Here is a 14,295-nt window from a genome sequence, read left to right as displayed (position 1 = left end):
AAACATATATCTGATCGACTTATTTGGAAAGGCTAATCAGAAACTCAAAACAATACAACCATTTGTCTCTTATCTACCTGTGACCTGGAAGCCCCCTACCTCATTTCGAATTGTCCCACCTTCCTGGACCAAACCAATATTTATCTTACATATACTGATTGAAGTCTTGTGTCTCCCTAAAATGTATAAAAACAAGCTGTGCCCCAACCACTTTGGGCACATGCCGTGAGGACCTCCTGAGGCTGTGTCACAGGTGCGTGCACATCCTTAACTTTGGCAAAATAAACTTCCTAATTGAGATCCGTCTCCGATAACTGGGGTTCACACAAGATATTACCACTGGGGGAAACTGTAAAGGATACAGGGGTCTTTCTGTATCATTTCTTACACTGTATACAACTCTACAATTTTCTCAAAATATGCTTAAAATAATGTTTGAGGAAATGAAACACACACAGACATACCCACATTGCTGGGCCTCATCACCAGTTTCTGATTCAGGTCTGGAGTAAGACTTGAAAATGTGCATTTTAACAAGTTTCCAGGGGAAGCTAGTCTGGGACCAGCTATGAAAACCATTAGTTTAGAAAATAATATCCTGGGGCAGGTATTGTTGTTCCTATCTTGTGGAAGGAACCTAAAGATAAAGTGACTTCAGCTAGGCGCGGTGGCTCACGCCTATAATCCCAGCACTTTGGGAGGCAGAGGCAGGATAGCTTGAGCCCAGAAGTTTGAGACCTGCCTGGGCAACACAGAGGCCTTGTTCTCCCAATAAAAAAAAACAAAAGTGATTTCACCAAAGGTTCTAGAACCGACAGGGCCAGGACTCAAATCAGGTCCTACCAGCTCAGTGTTTTTCCATAAGCTAATCAAGGTCAGGAATAATCTCAGTCATAATGACTCTCTAGTGTCTAACACAGAACAGAAATCAATAAATGCTTGAATTGTACTGTCCTAAAAACTAAAACTCATAAAATGTGGGAGCTTAAACATTTCACAAACTTTACAATATATATATACACATTAAACTGTACTAGTCTCAGCTCTTAGGCTGTACCCTGAAGAAGTGCTTAAACTCTGTTCCTTAGCTTCCTTAGATGTGAGATCAGGGAGCTGGTTCCTTCCTAATTCTGGATGCTTTATTTTAAAATTTCTGAGGTTTTATAGACAGCTACAAGGTATGAAAGGAAAATAAATCTCAGGACCCCTCAAATCACTAAGTCAAAAGAGAAGTCAAGCTGGGAACTGTCAGGCCAACCTGCCTCCCACTTTATTCCTAAATGAGACAGCCACAAAGAAAAGAAGCTACATACCTCCCTCACAATTTGCCCACAGGAAATTCCTTGTGGACAAAGGATAGACAGAACTCAAAGTCATCCCTCTGAGACTCACCTGAGACACATGCATTATGATTGCTTCCTCTGCACTATTTATGTAAAAATGCAGACTCACTGAGCCAGACTAAATTGTGTATTCAGGCTGATCAAGGACTCAAAAGAATGCGACCTTTTGTCTAGGAAGCCCCCACTTCGAGTTGTCCCACCTTACCAGACCAAACCAATGTACATCTTAGACATATTTATGTCTCATGTCTCCCTAAAATGTATAAAAGCAAACTACGTACCCCGACCACCTTGGGCACACCTCCTCAGGACTTCCTGAGGCTGTGTCATGGGAGTGTCCTTAACCTTGGCAAAATAAACTTTCTAAATTGACTGAAACCTGTCTCAGACATTTGGCATTCACAAAGGTCATCCTTAAAAGAACACAACCAGACCAGGCGTGGTGCCTCACACCCGTAATCCCAGCACTTTGGGAGGCCGAGGCGGGCAGATCACGAGGTCAGGAGATTGAGACCATCCTGGCCAACACGGTGAAACCCCATCTCTACTAAAATGCAAAATATTGGCCAAGTATTGTGGCATGTGCCTATAGTCCCAGCTATTCGGGAGACTGAGGCAGGGGAATCACTTGAACCAGGGAGGTGGAGGTTGCCGTGAACTGAAATCGCACCACTGCACTCCAGCCTGGCGACAGAGCAAGACTCCATCTCAAAAGAAAAAAAAAAAAAAAACCACAACCAGTTATGTTTACCATTCACATTACTATTTAATCAAAACAGATACCTGACACAGCTTTCTCAATTTCTGAAAATCCCAAGTGAGAAACAGAAGAAAAACATAAACAAAACACTAAACAAAAGTTCCCTGACAATGCACTTGGCAAAAAGGATTGCGGGGAACCACAAACTTAAGCAATTCCATGGAATTTTAATACTGTGCTCAATTTTCAGCAAAATTACACATGCCTAGATTCACAGAGATGCCGAAGCAATTACATTAAGTACTTACCAAACTGATTTCCTGCAGTTAGCTCTCAAGAATTCCACTTTAAAATCCCCTTATGCAACAAGACACCACAATACTCTTCTACGTCTCCATGGCAAAAGTAACAAGCCTTGAGGAAATAGGCTTAAATAGCTAAGAGGGTTTTACATTAGAAATAAGAACTTTCTGGTGATGGCAGCTCCCAGCACCTGAGAGGGATTATAGTCATGATCATGCCTAAACACTGGATGCTTAAAATATTCAACCCAATAGGCTCCTTCGAAACTGTTTCAGGTTCTGCTTTCTCGTATTAGTAACAATGGCCAAACGTAGTAAATAATGCTATTTTGTTAGAAGAATGGAAAAAACTAATTAAAAGTAGGATTCAAATAGAGGTGAAGGTCCCAGGAAACCAGTATCTAGAACTGAAAACTAGTTTCCATTCATTAGCTGCCTTTCTTTCTACCAGAAAACAGTGCTACTATTCCATGTAGCTCTCCACGGGCTCTTGCCCAGCCAGCTCTAGTTTCCTAATATAACTGAGGGAAACTTTAGACTCACATTTAACCTACAAATAAATCACACAACTCTCCAGTGCAACAGAGCCACCAGGACCTTTATTTCTTGCGCTCAGAACTTTAATGCAGAGGAGGAAGTGACAGTTTGGTTTGTCACAAACTGAGAACTATCTGTATTCTTACTACATTCGGAATACCATAGAAGGAGTTATTAATTCACTGCAAAGGGAAACTGTAATCCATATGTTAGGTCAATGGGCAGGAATTAACTTGGAAAATTTTTTTATATCATGATCCACCCGCCTTGGTCTCCCAAAGTGCTGGGATTTACAGGTGTAAACAGCACCTAGGTACATACACAAATTCCCTGTTTTAAAAAAGTACCAAAAGGCTTAATTTTTACCTGATAATCCTAGCATGTTCAATTCAAAAAAGACTCAAGCATAACATTGTTAAAAACATTTATTCTGATACATTCTATCATAAGTTAGTACAAGTTCCACTCTGCTACAGATGCATCTGTGAAGAGCCTTGTGCCATCCAACTAGTGACTGAACGATGTCCCATCTCTTATCCGAGCCAGAGCACACATCTTCCATGCTGTCCGCTGATTGCCTCCAAATCCAGAAGACCAAATAATCCTTTATCCCCAAAGTAGGCTAAAATGTTTGTGAAGAGGAGAAAGAAATTAAATTCCAAAATAAAAATCTTCTACACATAACCTAAGACCTAGAAAATTTTATACATTTATGCTTGTTTCCTCATCTATCAAATTCAGAGTTATGAAAAGACAAGGATCAATCCCACCAAACAAATTAAACATACAGAACTGTATTAAAATACACTTTAGTTACTTTTGAGCGCAGTTACCTATCATAAACAAACACAAAAATGTGAGCAGACAGAAAATGAAGTCAATCAAAAGGAAAACGATTACTGATTTCCATATTAACAGGTAAGCCTGTAAACCCAGAAACAAAGCTATCTCATTATTAGATGCAACATCAGTAATACTAAAATAACATTTACTGAATGGTTTCTGTGCATTAGACACTAAGGAAAGTTCACAACTCCCAACTACGATCCCTATTTTAATGTGGAAATTGAGGAACTGAGATAGTTACATCATTTAAGAGGGTAGAGTGGGATGTGGCCTAAGTGCTCTTACAACCAATAGGTTCCTAGGGAGCAATCAGCCTCCACCTCTACCTCAACTAACTCTTACCCCAAACATTCCAGTCACTAAGAAGCCCAACTCCCAAATCATTTGCTGACTCCAGTAGAGTCTAAGAAGGAGGAAAGAGATGGTTTCATTTCTAAATCGGCTGCTTAAAAATGTGGCCCATTGAATAAAACTGCATTATTAAATGACAATGACAGTTTTGTAGTTTATTTTTAAAAAATATTTTCAGCCAGGCGCAATGGCTCACGCCTGTAATCCCAGCACTTTGGGAGGCCAAAGCGGGTGGATCACGAAGCCAGGAGGTCAAGACCGTCCTGGCTAACACTGTGAAACCCCGACTCTACTAAAAATACAAAAAACAAAAAAAAAAATAGCAGGGCATGGTGGTGGGAGCCTGTAATCCCAGCTACTCGGGAGGCTGAGGCAGAATAGCATGAACCCAGGAGGCGGAGCTTGCAGTGAGCCAAGATCACGCCACTACACTCCAGCCTGGGTGACAGGGCGAGACTCCGTCGCAAAAAAAAAAAAAAAAAAAAAAAAGAAATTTCCCTGTGCCTAAGAAGAAAACACACATCTATTTCCAATTTTCATTGTGTATTAAAATCTCCCCTTAAACGCTTAAGTATTTTTGCACACAGTGAAAATATAAAAATAAATTACTGACTAGGCATGATAGCTCATGCCTGTAATCCCAGCACTTTGGAGGCTGAGGCAGGTGGATCGCCTGAGCCCACGAGTACGAAACCAGCCTTGGAAACATGGTGAAACCCTGTCTCTTAAAAAAAAAAAAAAAAAAGGCTGGGCGCAGTGGCTCACGCCTGTAATCCCAGCACTTTGGGAGGCCAAGGTGAGCGGATCACGAGGTCAGAAGATTGAGACCATCCTGGCTAACATGGTGAAACCCCGTCTCTACCAAAAACACACACACACAAAATTAGCTGGGCATTGTGGCAGGCGCCTGTAGTCCCAGGTACTCAGCAGGAGAATGCAGTGAACCCGGGAGGCGGAGGTTGCAGTGAGTTGAGATCGCACCACTGCACTCCAGCCTGGGCAACACAGATCGAGACTCCATCTCAAAAAACAAAACAAAACAAAAAAACAGCCTGACCAACATGGTGAAACCCTGTCTCCAATAAAGAAAAAAAAAAAAAATACAAAAATTAGCCAGGCTTCATGGTGCACGCCTGTAATCCCAGCTACTCAGGAGGCTGACACAGGAGAATCGCTTGAATCTGGGAGGTAGAGGTTGCAGTGAGCCGAGATTGGGCCATTGCACTCCAGCCTGGGCGACAGAGCAAGACTCCAACTCCAAAAAAAAAAAAAAAAAATTAGCCAGGAGTGGTAACACGTGCCTGCTGTCCTGGCTACTCGGGAGGCTGAGGTGGGAGGACCACCTGAACTCAGGAGGTCAAGGCTGCAGTGAGCCATGACTGCGCCACTGCACTCCAGCCTGGGTGACAGAAGAAAACACAAAAAAAGATCTATAAAGGTCTCTTCTTCAATGGTAATGGGCAGCAAAAGTATAAAAAGGAAATTTTGCTCAGCCTCATGCAGATAATGGAAATGATTCTCTTAATCTTGATATTCACATATTTTGCCTAAATATTTCACTAAAACACTGCCCCTTATATATTAAAGTACTTTTGAATAAGGCATTCATGTCAACCAACATTTGCTGACCACATACAATGAGCCATCCTGGGTGAAAGAGGATACTAAGATGAAAGTGGTCCTAATCTCAAAGAACCCAACAACTTGGCAAGGGAAACAAACTAGTAGATCCTTAACTGTATTATTTACATAAGTATTATATACACAATAAATATATGTAGAAACTATAGACTTTATATTAATAAACAATAAATTTTATGTTAATAAAAACCATAGCAGGTATAATTCTGTTCCTTTCAGAGTACAGACGAGGCAGTTCAGATCTCTCTAGTTACTCTTTCCAGTGCGGGGAGCACAGTACATGAAATTCCTTAACTGAGTAACCCTTTGCAGGCAGTCACTCAATTCTTTCCTAAAACACAAATGCCTCTGGAAGGAAACCAGAAGATGTTGTTAATGACAGAAAAGATCAAGAGGATTAGCACCAGGAAGGAGAGAAGCACTGAGAAGACAGTAAGATGAAGAAATGAAAAGCGGTAGGACAGGGATGCTTCATCTAGTTGTTGAAGGTTCAAATCTTGTTGGGATAAATGCAGCCTCAAAAAAGGACAACAGAAAGACACATTCTCTCTCCACTTCTGTATCCTACATCACCCAGGGCACAAAAAAATGTTATTTCCCAGCATGCTGGTCCAGCCTAAAATTTGTACAAGATACAATGCTTTGTCAATTCCCGTCCAAAGGACCACCAAGATGGCCAGGTGCTATGGCTCATGCTTGTAATCCTAGCACATTGGGAGGCCAGGTGGGAGGATTGTTTGAGCCCAGAAGTTCAAGACCAGACTGGGCAACACAGTGAGACCCTGTCTCTACAAAAAAAACTAAAATAAAATATAAAAAACCCACAGAAGACCATCAAGAGATGAGGGTCATTAAGCTAATTCAACACTTGTTGGGCAATTACTTTAGGTGCTTATGAGACAAAATATTTTATAGCTACAAGGCAGAGAATGACAGATACAAAAGGATACTACGGGGCTGGACACAGTGGCCCATGCCTATAATCTCAGCACTTGATCCCAGGAGTTTGAGACCAGACTAGGCAATATGGTGAGATCCTGCCTCTATAAAAATTAAAAAGAAAAAAAGAAACTACAGAAACACAAAAAACAGAATAGTTTTAGCTAGGAGGAAAGAAGGAAGAGATTTACAGAAGGGGCAACATTTGAGATTGGGCTTTTCTAGAAGCAGATTTCCATCCAGTGGAAACTAAGGGGAAAAAGCATTCCAGGCTGAGGGAGCACAAGCATAGGGGCAAAGGCATAAAAATATATATAGTTTATTCTGGGACTTAGCATGCAGTATCATATAGCTAGAGCACTGTTTTCATAGGATAAGGAAATGGGGATAAAAAAGATGACACTGAAAAGATTAAAAATTATTATTAATAGTTTACTGATCACATATTACTTGACAAGTACTAATACTTTATATATAATATTCTTATTCAATGCTCATGGCTACCTTATTATGTAGGTATTATTATCCCCAACTGATAAAAAGCGGAGATGAAGTTTAGAAAGGTTATGGCTTCTTGGACAAAGGTATTTGATGATAATTTCCAGTACTTGGAAATGCCACACAGCTTGACTCAGTAGTCCTCTCTCACGCTTCCCAAGGTAATGTTTCTCTAAGGAAATAACTGGTCTAAGGCCAAGGCCACTCAACTAGTAGGCAGCAGATATATTGCCTCAATCCCTATTTTACAGAAAAGGAAATGATAGATCAAGGAATAAGGGCTAAGAAAAAAGGACTTAGTGGGGAATCTCTGAAAGCAGTTTTTAAAAGTCATGCCATAAATAGTTAAAGGAAGAGAGTGAGGAGAGGAAGGTAGTGCGTGAAGATCATTTGTTGAAAAACTTTATCAGGGAAAAGAGAATAACTGCAGAAGTGAACAATTTGAAGGCACATATTGTGGTACCCTTTGAGAATAAAAAAGACCTTCCTCTAAAAAAGAAGAGAGCAGCAAGGCAGATGTGGTGGAGGAAATTCATATCAGATGGCATTGTGCTAAGTAAAGGAAGAGGTAAAATTACTTGGGGAAGGCCACATGGACCCAGTCGAAAGAATATGAGCTTCAGAAATAGAACATATTCTACCACCTACTTACTGTATAACCTGCTCTGAAGGACTGAAGTGACAACTAGACACATTGTGTAAAAAGCACCTAAAGCAGTGGCTGACACATTGTGGGTGATAGTGAATAACGTAGGTTTCTGCCCACTCTAGAAAAACGTGGCTTACAGTAAAAGTTCGAAGAAAATGAATGAAGCCCTAGAATAGTCAGTGAAAAGTCTGTGAGGGCAACTCACAAGAGAGCTCTGAGATAGGATCAAGCAGAAATCCAATTCACTAGTGTGCAGTAGTCATGATCATCATAGTGCCACAAATATCAGTCCTTCCTCCAGAGCAAACCTGCCTGTTTGAGATTACACGTATACATATAATTTTCACAAGTATGCACATATATGCATACATGTGTATATGAATATGTATACTGTGTGTGTGAAGTTTTCACGAGTGCTTACACATACCAGCAAGATCATTTCTGAGAAAGGAATTTGACAGTCAAGAGCCATAAATGTTCATATACTTTATTAATCCCATGACAATTTATAAGGAAATCAGAATCTCTAAAAGCTATGTATACACAAATGTTAATTATTTACTTTTTTTCTTTTTTTTGGTAGAGTTGGATCTCGCTATGTTGTTCCCAGGCTGGTCTTGAACTCCTAGCCTCAAACAACCCTCCCACGATCTTCCCACCTTGGCTTTCCAAAGTGCTGAGATTGCAGGTGTGAGCCACCACACCCTGCCCAAATGTTAATTATATTGTTGTATAAAATACTTAAAAATTGAAAAACCTAGGTAAACCACAACTGGAAAATACATGGGATAGCAACTCAAATTTTAAGTGAAAACAAAATCCTGCATACCCTTGTCAGAATGACATAAAAGGTTGTATTCATCTGAATGAGGACAAGATGGGAATATGGGAAATTTAAAACAGTTCGCATTTTAAAGTGGTAGGATAATAAATTCTTTTTCTGTTAAAATGTGCTTCATTGTAGTTATAACATGGTACAGTAAATACAAATTAGGAGGGGGAAGAGAAAGTAGTTGCAGTTTTCCAATAACCCAAAACTATACTGACTGATAAGGCTCCATTGCAAGGCCTGCCACTATTACTCTTTTACATCTTAGTGATTCAGTACTACTGTATGAACATTTGCCCTGAAATGTTTAGTTTTAAGAGCAGTACCTCAAAACAGTTGGTTCAGGCATTCCAGGATCTGCACCCCTCTTAAATCCTGAATCAAGGAAGACAGAAGAGAAAAAAGTATTAATTAAACCCCCAGCAAACAAAACATTTACAATCAAGACTTTTTCTTCTTTGTAATCCAACCTAGGATAGCTAGAATGATATCTAGACCAACCAGCACTATCTAAATTTACCTGCACTACAGAAGTGTCTAATCTTCATTAGAGTATGAAATTGTGTCCAGGACTAATCAGTAGGAAGAACAAGCTATCTTACTCCTTTCTTTTTGAGACAGAGTCTCACCCAGCCTGTCACCCAGGCTGGAGTGTTGTGGCATGATCTCGACTCACTGCAACCTCTGTCACCTCTGCCTCCCAGGCTCAAGCTATTCTCCTGTCTCAGCCTCCTAAGTAGCTAGGATTATAGGCACACGCTGCCACACTCAACTAAATTTTTTTGTATTTTTAGTTGAGACAGGATCTCACTATGTTGGCCAGGCTGGTCTCAAACTCCTGACCTCAAATGATCCACCTGCCTTGGCTTTCCAAAGTGCTGGGATTACAGGTGTGAACCACCATGCCCAGACAAAAACAAACAACTTTCTCAGTGAGTCACTGCACATGGTCATTATTCCTATTATATACACAATTCGCACAGTTGCCCTTGGCATGTTCTATCTTTCATTATTAGTCATTTACCCAGAAATAAGATACCACAACTCCCAAATTATACTGGATGAAAGACTATGAAGAGCAAAATGATTTTTGGAAAAACACACAACCAAGCTTTTAAATTTTTTTAGAGACAAGGTTTCACTATATTGCTGAGGCTGGTCTTGAACTCCTGGGCTCAAGTGATCAGACTCCTCAGCCTCCCAAAGTGCTGGGATTACAGGCGTGAACCACCATGCCTGGAGGAAAAACTATTGAACTTTTTAAAAAAACACAACTGAGGAAATTTTATCCCTCATAAACCTCTCTTTTTATAAAACAACGACCAATGATAGAAAAGGGACAGGGTAGAGGGCCGGGGACGGCAGGGGATGGATCATCCAATACTTATTATTTAACAATCTAAATACTCTTTACAAGTATGGTTATCTTTTACCGTTTAAAATATATTTATAAACTAACCTGATGACATATATGCTCACTTGCTGAAGTAACTGATTAAGTTAGGGAGGTTTCAAGAACTATGAGGGTCTGCAATTTTATCTTATTTAAAAGATAACAAAAAATAGTATTTGTAATAGGGAATAAAAGTTAATATTTAAAAAAAAATCTTCTGTGACTTAGACCATTAAAATAAATAAATAAAAGATAACAAACTGGCCTGCCAGTTTCACAGATGTTCCTATAGACTTTTTTTTTTTTTTTTTTGAGACAGAGTCTCGCTCTGTCGTCAGTCTGGAGTGTAGTGGTACAATCTCAGCTCACTGCAACCTCCACCTCCTCCCGGGTTCAAGCTATTCTCCTGCCTCAGCCTTCTGAGTAGCTGAGATTACAGGCATGCACCACTACGCCCAGCTAATTTTTGTATTTTCAGTAGAGACGGGGTTTATCCATGTTGGTTAGGCTGGTCTCAAACTCCTGACCTCTGGTAATCCACCCACCTCAGCCTCCCAAAGTGCTGGGATGACAGGCGTGAGCCACTGCACCCAGCTGGTATAGACAATATTCTAAGTTAGAAACAAAGAACACTTTATTACTTCCAGCAATAGATTGTGAGAGTATCATCACTTTTGCTTCAGTTCCTCAACTCCCAATTTCCATGTAAAGCGGTCCGGATGACACCTGCACACGTGGTGGACTGCACTGCAGGATATTCACTGGAGTTTAGGGAACCAGAATCTTTTGTAATGGGCTGCAAGCGCATCTCCCTTTGCTCTGTCTGGAGATACTATTTTCCAAGGCTGTTTGTTCTACAAACGCCCTCAAAAGATAACATGAAACAAAGGGTCATCAGAGCCTCTGCTTATAAGATGTGCAGAAATGCGAGAGACCGTGGAGAATTGCCTTCCAACAAGTGGCTCATTAAAACCTTGTTAGTAGATGTCCAGACAGATTCTCTATTATTGTGTCACTGCTTGTCATATTTTACAGCACTATACTCCCCGAAGCACTGAAAGTTATGACTGAATCTAAATTACATACAAAGTTAAATCTGCAGTTGCTGATTTTAGTGAGAGTTGAGGTGGAGGAAGTAAAAGAACAACCTGGAGCCAGGTGTGGTGGCTCATTCCTACAATCCCAGCACTTTGGGAGGCCAAGATCGGAAGATCACTTGAAGCCAGAAGTTCAAGACCAGCCTGGGTAACACAGCAAGCCCCTGTCTCTATTTCAACGTGGGAACTGGTTTAGACATAAAATTAAATATACAGACTAAGGGAAAAGATAATGATAAACAAGTACACTGGAAAGACAACCTTAACACCAATCTCATAGAACTTGAATTGAATGTTGGGGTGAAAATCACCATAATGGTAGTCCTAGAAAAGGAATATAGCCAGTGTGCATAAAAAGAAAAATAAACTGTAGTATGGACAAGGAATGCATTATCAACTCTTAGACGAAAGCCCCTGGCATGTAGATTGCAGCAACCAGCTATAGCTTTCTAGCAATAGAAATGGAATTTCAAAACAGGGAGGAGGAGGGAACAGTAGATGAAAAGACTTACAGAGAAGCAAAGAACCACAGGAACACAAAAAGCAAGAGCACACTAAAATAGGACCTCGCATACACAATGAAAACAGAAGGTGGCACAAAGAAAGGGAAGAATCAAGCTTCCACACCTCTCTTAGCTAAAAGGAGAGCTAGTCCCAGTGTTTGACCAGCCAGAGTAGGCCCTTCTATTAAGTGAAAGAAGTGGGTGGGGGGAGGTGATGCAAGAATAGTGGGGACAACACAAATGTCATACTTACTCTAATTCTTGGTACCCACACAAAGTCACTAAAATCTAGAAAAGCAATGTTTTTTAAAAAAAATTGCACCGAGAATAAGGGAGAAAAACATCTTTTTAAGTTCTATAATCCCAGGTTATCAGCTGGCTTGCAACTCATGGAGAAAGAGAAACCACAGCTGCTTAATCAGAGTGTACTTTATCTTATACAACGCATGACACCTAAATTAAATAGGAAGCAGCACCTTGTTAAAACCACAGCATTTTAAAATGTGAAACTGAGTTTTAGAATGATCAAACTGACACAGCTGGGATGAAAAACCCGTTCTTTCCCTTTCAGGGAACTGCCTGAGTGGGGCAGTAAAATTAAAAAAAAAAAAAAAACAACTACTGGCTGGACGCGGTGATTCACACTTGTAATCCCAGCCCTTTGGGAGGCCGCGCGCGGGGCGGGGGCCGGCGAGAGGGGCGGTAGCTAACTGGAGGCCAGAAGTTTGAGACCAGCCTGGCCAACATAGCCAAACCCCGTCTCTACTAAAATTATAAAAATCAGTCGCGAGCGGTGGCTGCAAGTCTGTAATCCCAGCTACTCGGGAGGCTAATGGGGGAAGGATAGCTTGATCCCAAGAGGCAGAGATTGCAGTGGGCAGAGATCGCGCCACTACACTCCAGCCTGGGCACAGAGCTAGACTATATCTCCAAAAAAAAAGGAAAAAAAGAAAAGAGAAAAGAAAAAACTACAGAATAGGTCCCAGTCTGCAGCCCTAACTGAAAAATATTAACAAATCTTTGCAGTAAGTGACGGAGCCTGGTGGCACGAGCCTATAGTCCCAGCTACTTGAGAGACTGAGCTCCGTGGGAGGATCGCTAGAGCACAGCGGGCGGAGGTTGCAATAAGCCGTGATAGCGCCACTGCACTCCAGTCTCGGTGACAGAGCGAGACTCTGTCTCAAAAACAAATGCAAAAAAACAAAAACCCAAATCCTTTAAGTACCCTATAGTGGTTAAGACTATGGGCTCTGATGCCCCACTGCCTGAGCCCATAACTCCCTCAGTCAGCATAGCTGTGCGACCTTGGCAAAAGTTTCTCTACGGCTGTTTCCTCACCTGTAAAATGGGGGCAGTAACAGAAATCATCCAAACCCTTCATTGTACAGGTAAGAAAGCAGAGGCATCCAACGATTATTATTATAATCATGCTTTCATGGCAGTGGTACTTTCACGAGGGGTCTAGATTCTCAAAACAGGCCTCTTTCCACTTAGGACCACATGGAGAGGGGAGGACAAACACCCCGAGAACCCACCTAGTGCTAAAGAGTGCACTAGTCGCTTTTACATCCACTGGGGTCATCCAACCCTCCCAACAATCCCGAGAAGCATGACCTCCACTTTAAGGATGCAAAAATAGAAAAGGAGGGATTGCAAGAACGGTTAAAGACCATGCAACTATAAAGCGATAGAACGGGAACTTGAACTCAGATTAGCTCGGCCCCACTTGACTAGACAGCCTCAGGGGCCGTGCACGGCGGTGTCCCCTGTTTTTCTCTCCCTCCCTCGATGGCCAAAAATGGGACAGCAGTCTCCGCCACCCTCTTCCCTCCAGTCACTTTCCCGGTTCTTCTACTGACCCAGGTAAATCACAAGAGGGATAAAGCCCCAGCGGATGGCAAACTGGCCCCCCTTGAAGAGCTGCTGCAGTCTCTGCTTGGCCTCTTTGCTCAGCTTCACCATAGCGACGGCCGCGTGGCGTAGGGAGAACCCCTTACTGCAACCACCTCGTCCGGAATCCGAAAGGGAAAGGAAATGCGCAGGCGCCACACACGGCCTTTACGGCAGGAGTCGTGAGCGTCGCCAGCAGAGGTCGTAATTCATCACCTTTAACCTCCGCTGCTCTTCCGCCGCGCTGCCAGTAGTAGGCGCATGCGTGGTTGCGATCATGGCTGGTTGTAACTTCGCGTTTCTGTTACCCATACTTAAAGCGCATCTTCAGGTTTTCCTTCCTTTACCTAGAAGGAACATTAATTAAATTCAGAGGGACTGTGTTTTAGTCCCAACTCTTATTCTGACTAGCTGTGTAACCGTGAACAAGTTATTTAACTTCTCAGAATCAGGTTGTTTGTTCAAACCTGAGGTTGAACTGCAACAAAGGTTACGAAGTGACACTCAGTAGGCCCCAAATCCATGTTTTCTTTGATCCCAAACTTTTTAAAAAAAATTTTTTTTAATTACTTGCCAATATTTCAGAATTTGGGAAATCTCACATGAAATTCTGGACTTTTGAAGCTGAGAAATTCCATTGCAACAATCAAGGAGACTAAATAGGAAATGACACTTCTGTTTGGCCATCTTGCCCTCATTGGTTTAGAATGGCAGCGGTTCTCAACCCTGGCTGCACATTAGAATCAATTTAGGAGAGGTAAAATCATACTTATGCTG

General features: G+C 41.5%; 1 protein-coding gene across 1 annotated transcript; it reads right to left on the bottom strand.

The window, feature by feature from the left end:
- Positions 1–3,289: 3,289 nt before the first annotated feature.
- TOMM7 (translocase of outer mitochondrial membrane 7) lies at positions 3,290–13,684 on the bottom strand. The gene is made up of 3 exons (XM_023215967.2): positions 13,488–13,684; positions 8,962–9,010; positions 3,290–3,504 (listed from the first exon to the last, which is right to left on the bottom strand). Exons 1-3 carry the CDS (start codon positions 13,588–13,590, stop codon positions 3,489–3,491), a joined length of 168 nt encoding a protein of 55 aa, XP_023071735.1. The 5' UTR covers positions 13,591–13,684; the 3' UTR covers positions 3,290–3,488.
- Positions 13,685–14,295: the final 611 nt, after the last annotated feature.

This window comes from Piliocolobus tephrosceles, chromosome 8 (genome assembly GCF_002776525.5).
Source record: "Piliocolobus tephrosceles isolate RC106 chromosome 8, ASM277652v3, whole genome shotgun sequence".
Lineage (NCBI taxonomy): Eukaryota > Metazoa > Chordata > Mammalia > Primates > Cercopithecidae > Piliocolobus > Piliocolobus tephrosceles.
The sequence above is the reverse complement of the archived record's forward strand: the minus strand, read 5'-3'. Positions and strand labels throughout refer to the sequence as shown.

What these genes read in the sequence shown, in the direction of transcription:
- TOMM7 (XM_023215967.2), bottom strand. Translation starts at nt 13,590, where the DNA reads ATGGTGAAGCTGAGCAAAGAGGCCAAGCAGAGACTGCAGCAGCTCTTC. An exon ending in CCCTCTTGTGATTTACCTGG is followed by an intron (nt 9,011 to 13,487) that starts GTCAGTAGAAGA and finishes TCCTTGATTCAG; the next exon opens with GATTTAAGAGGGGTGCAGAT.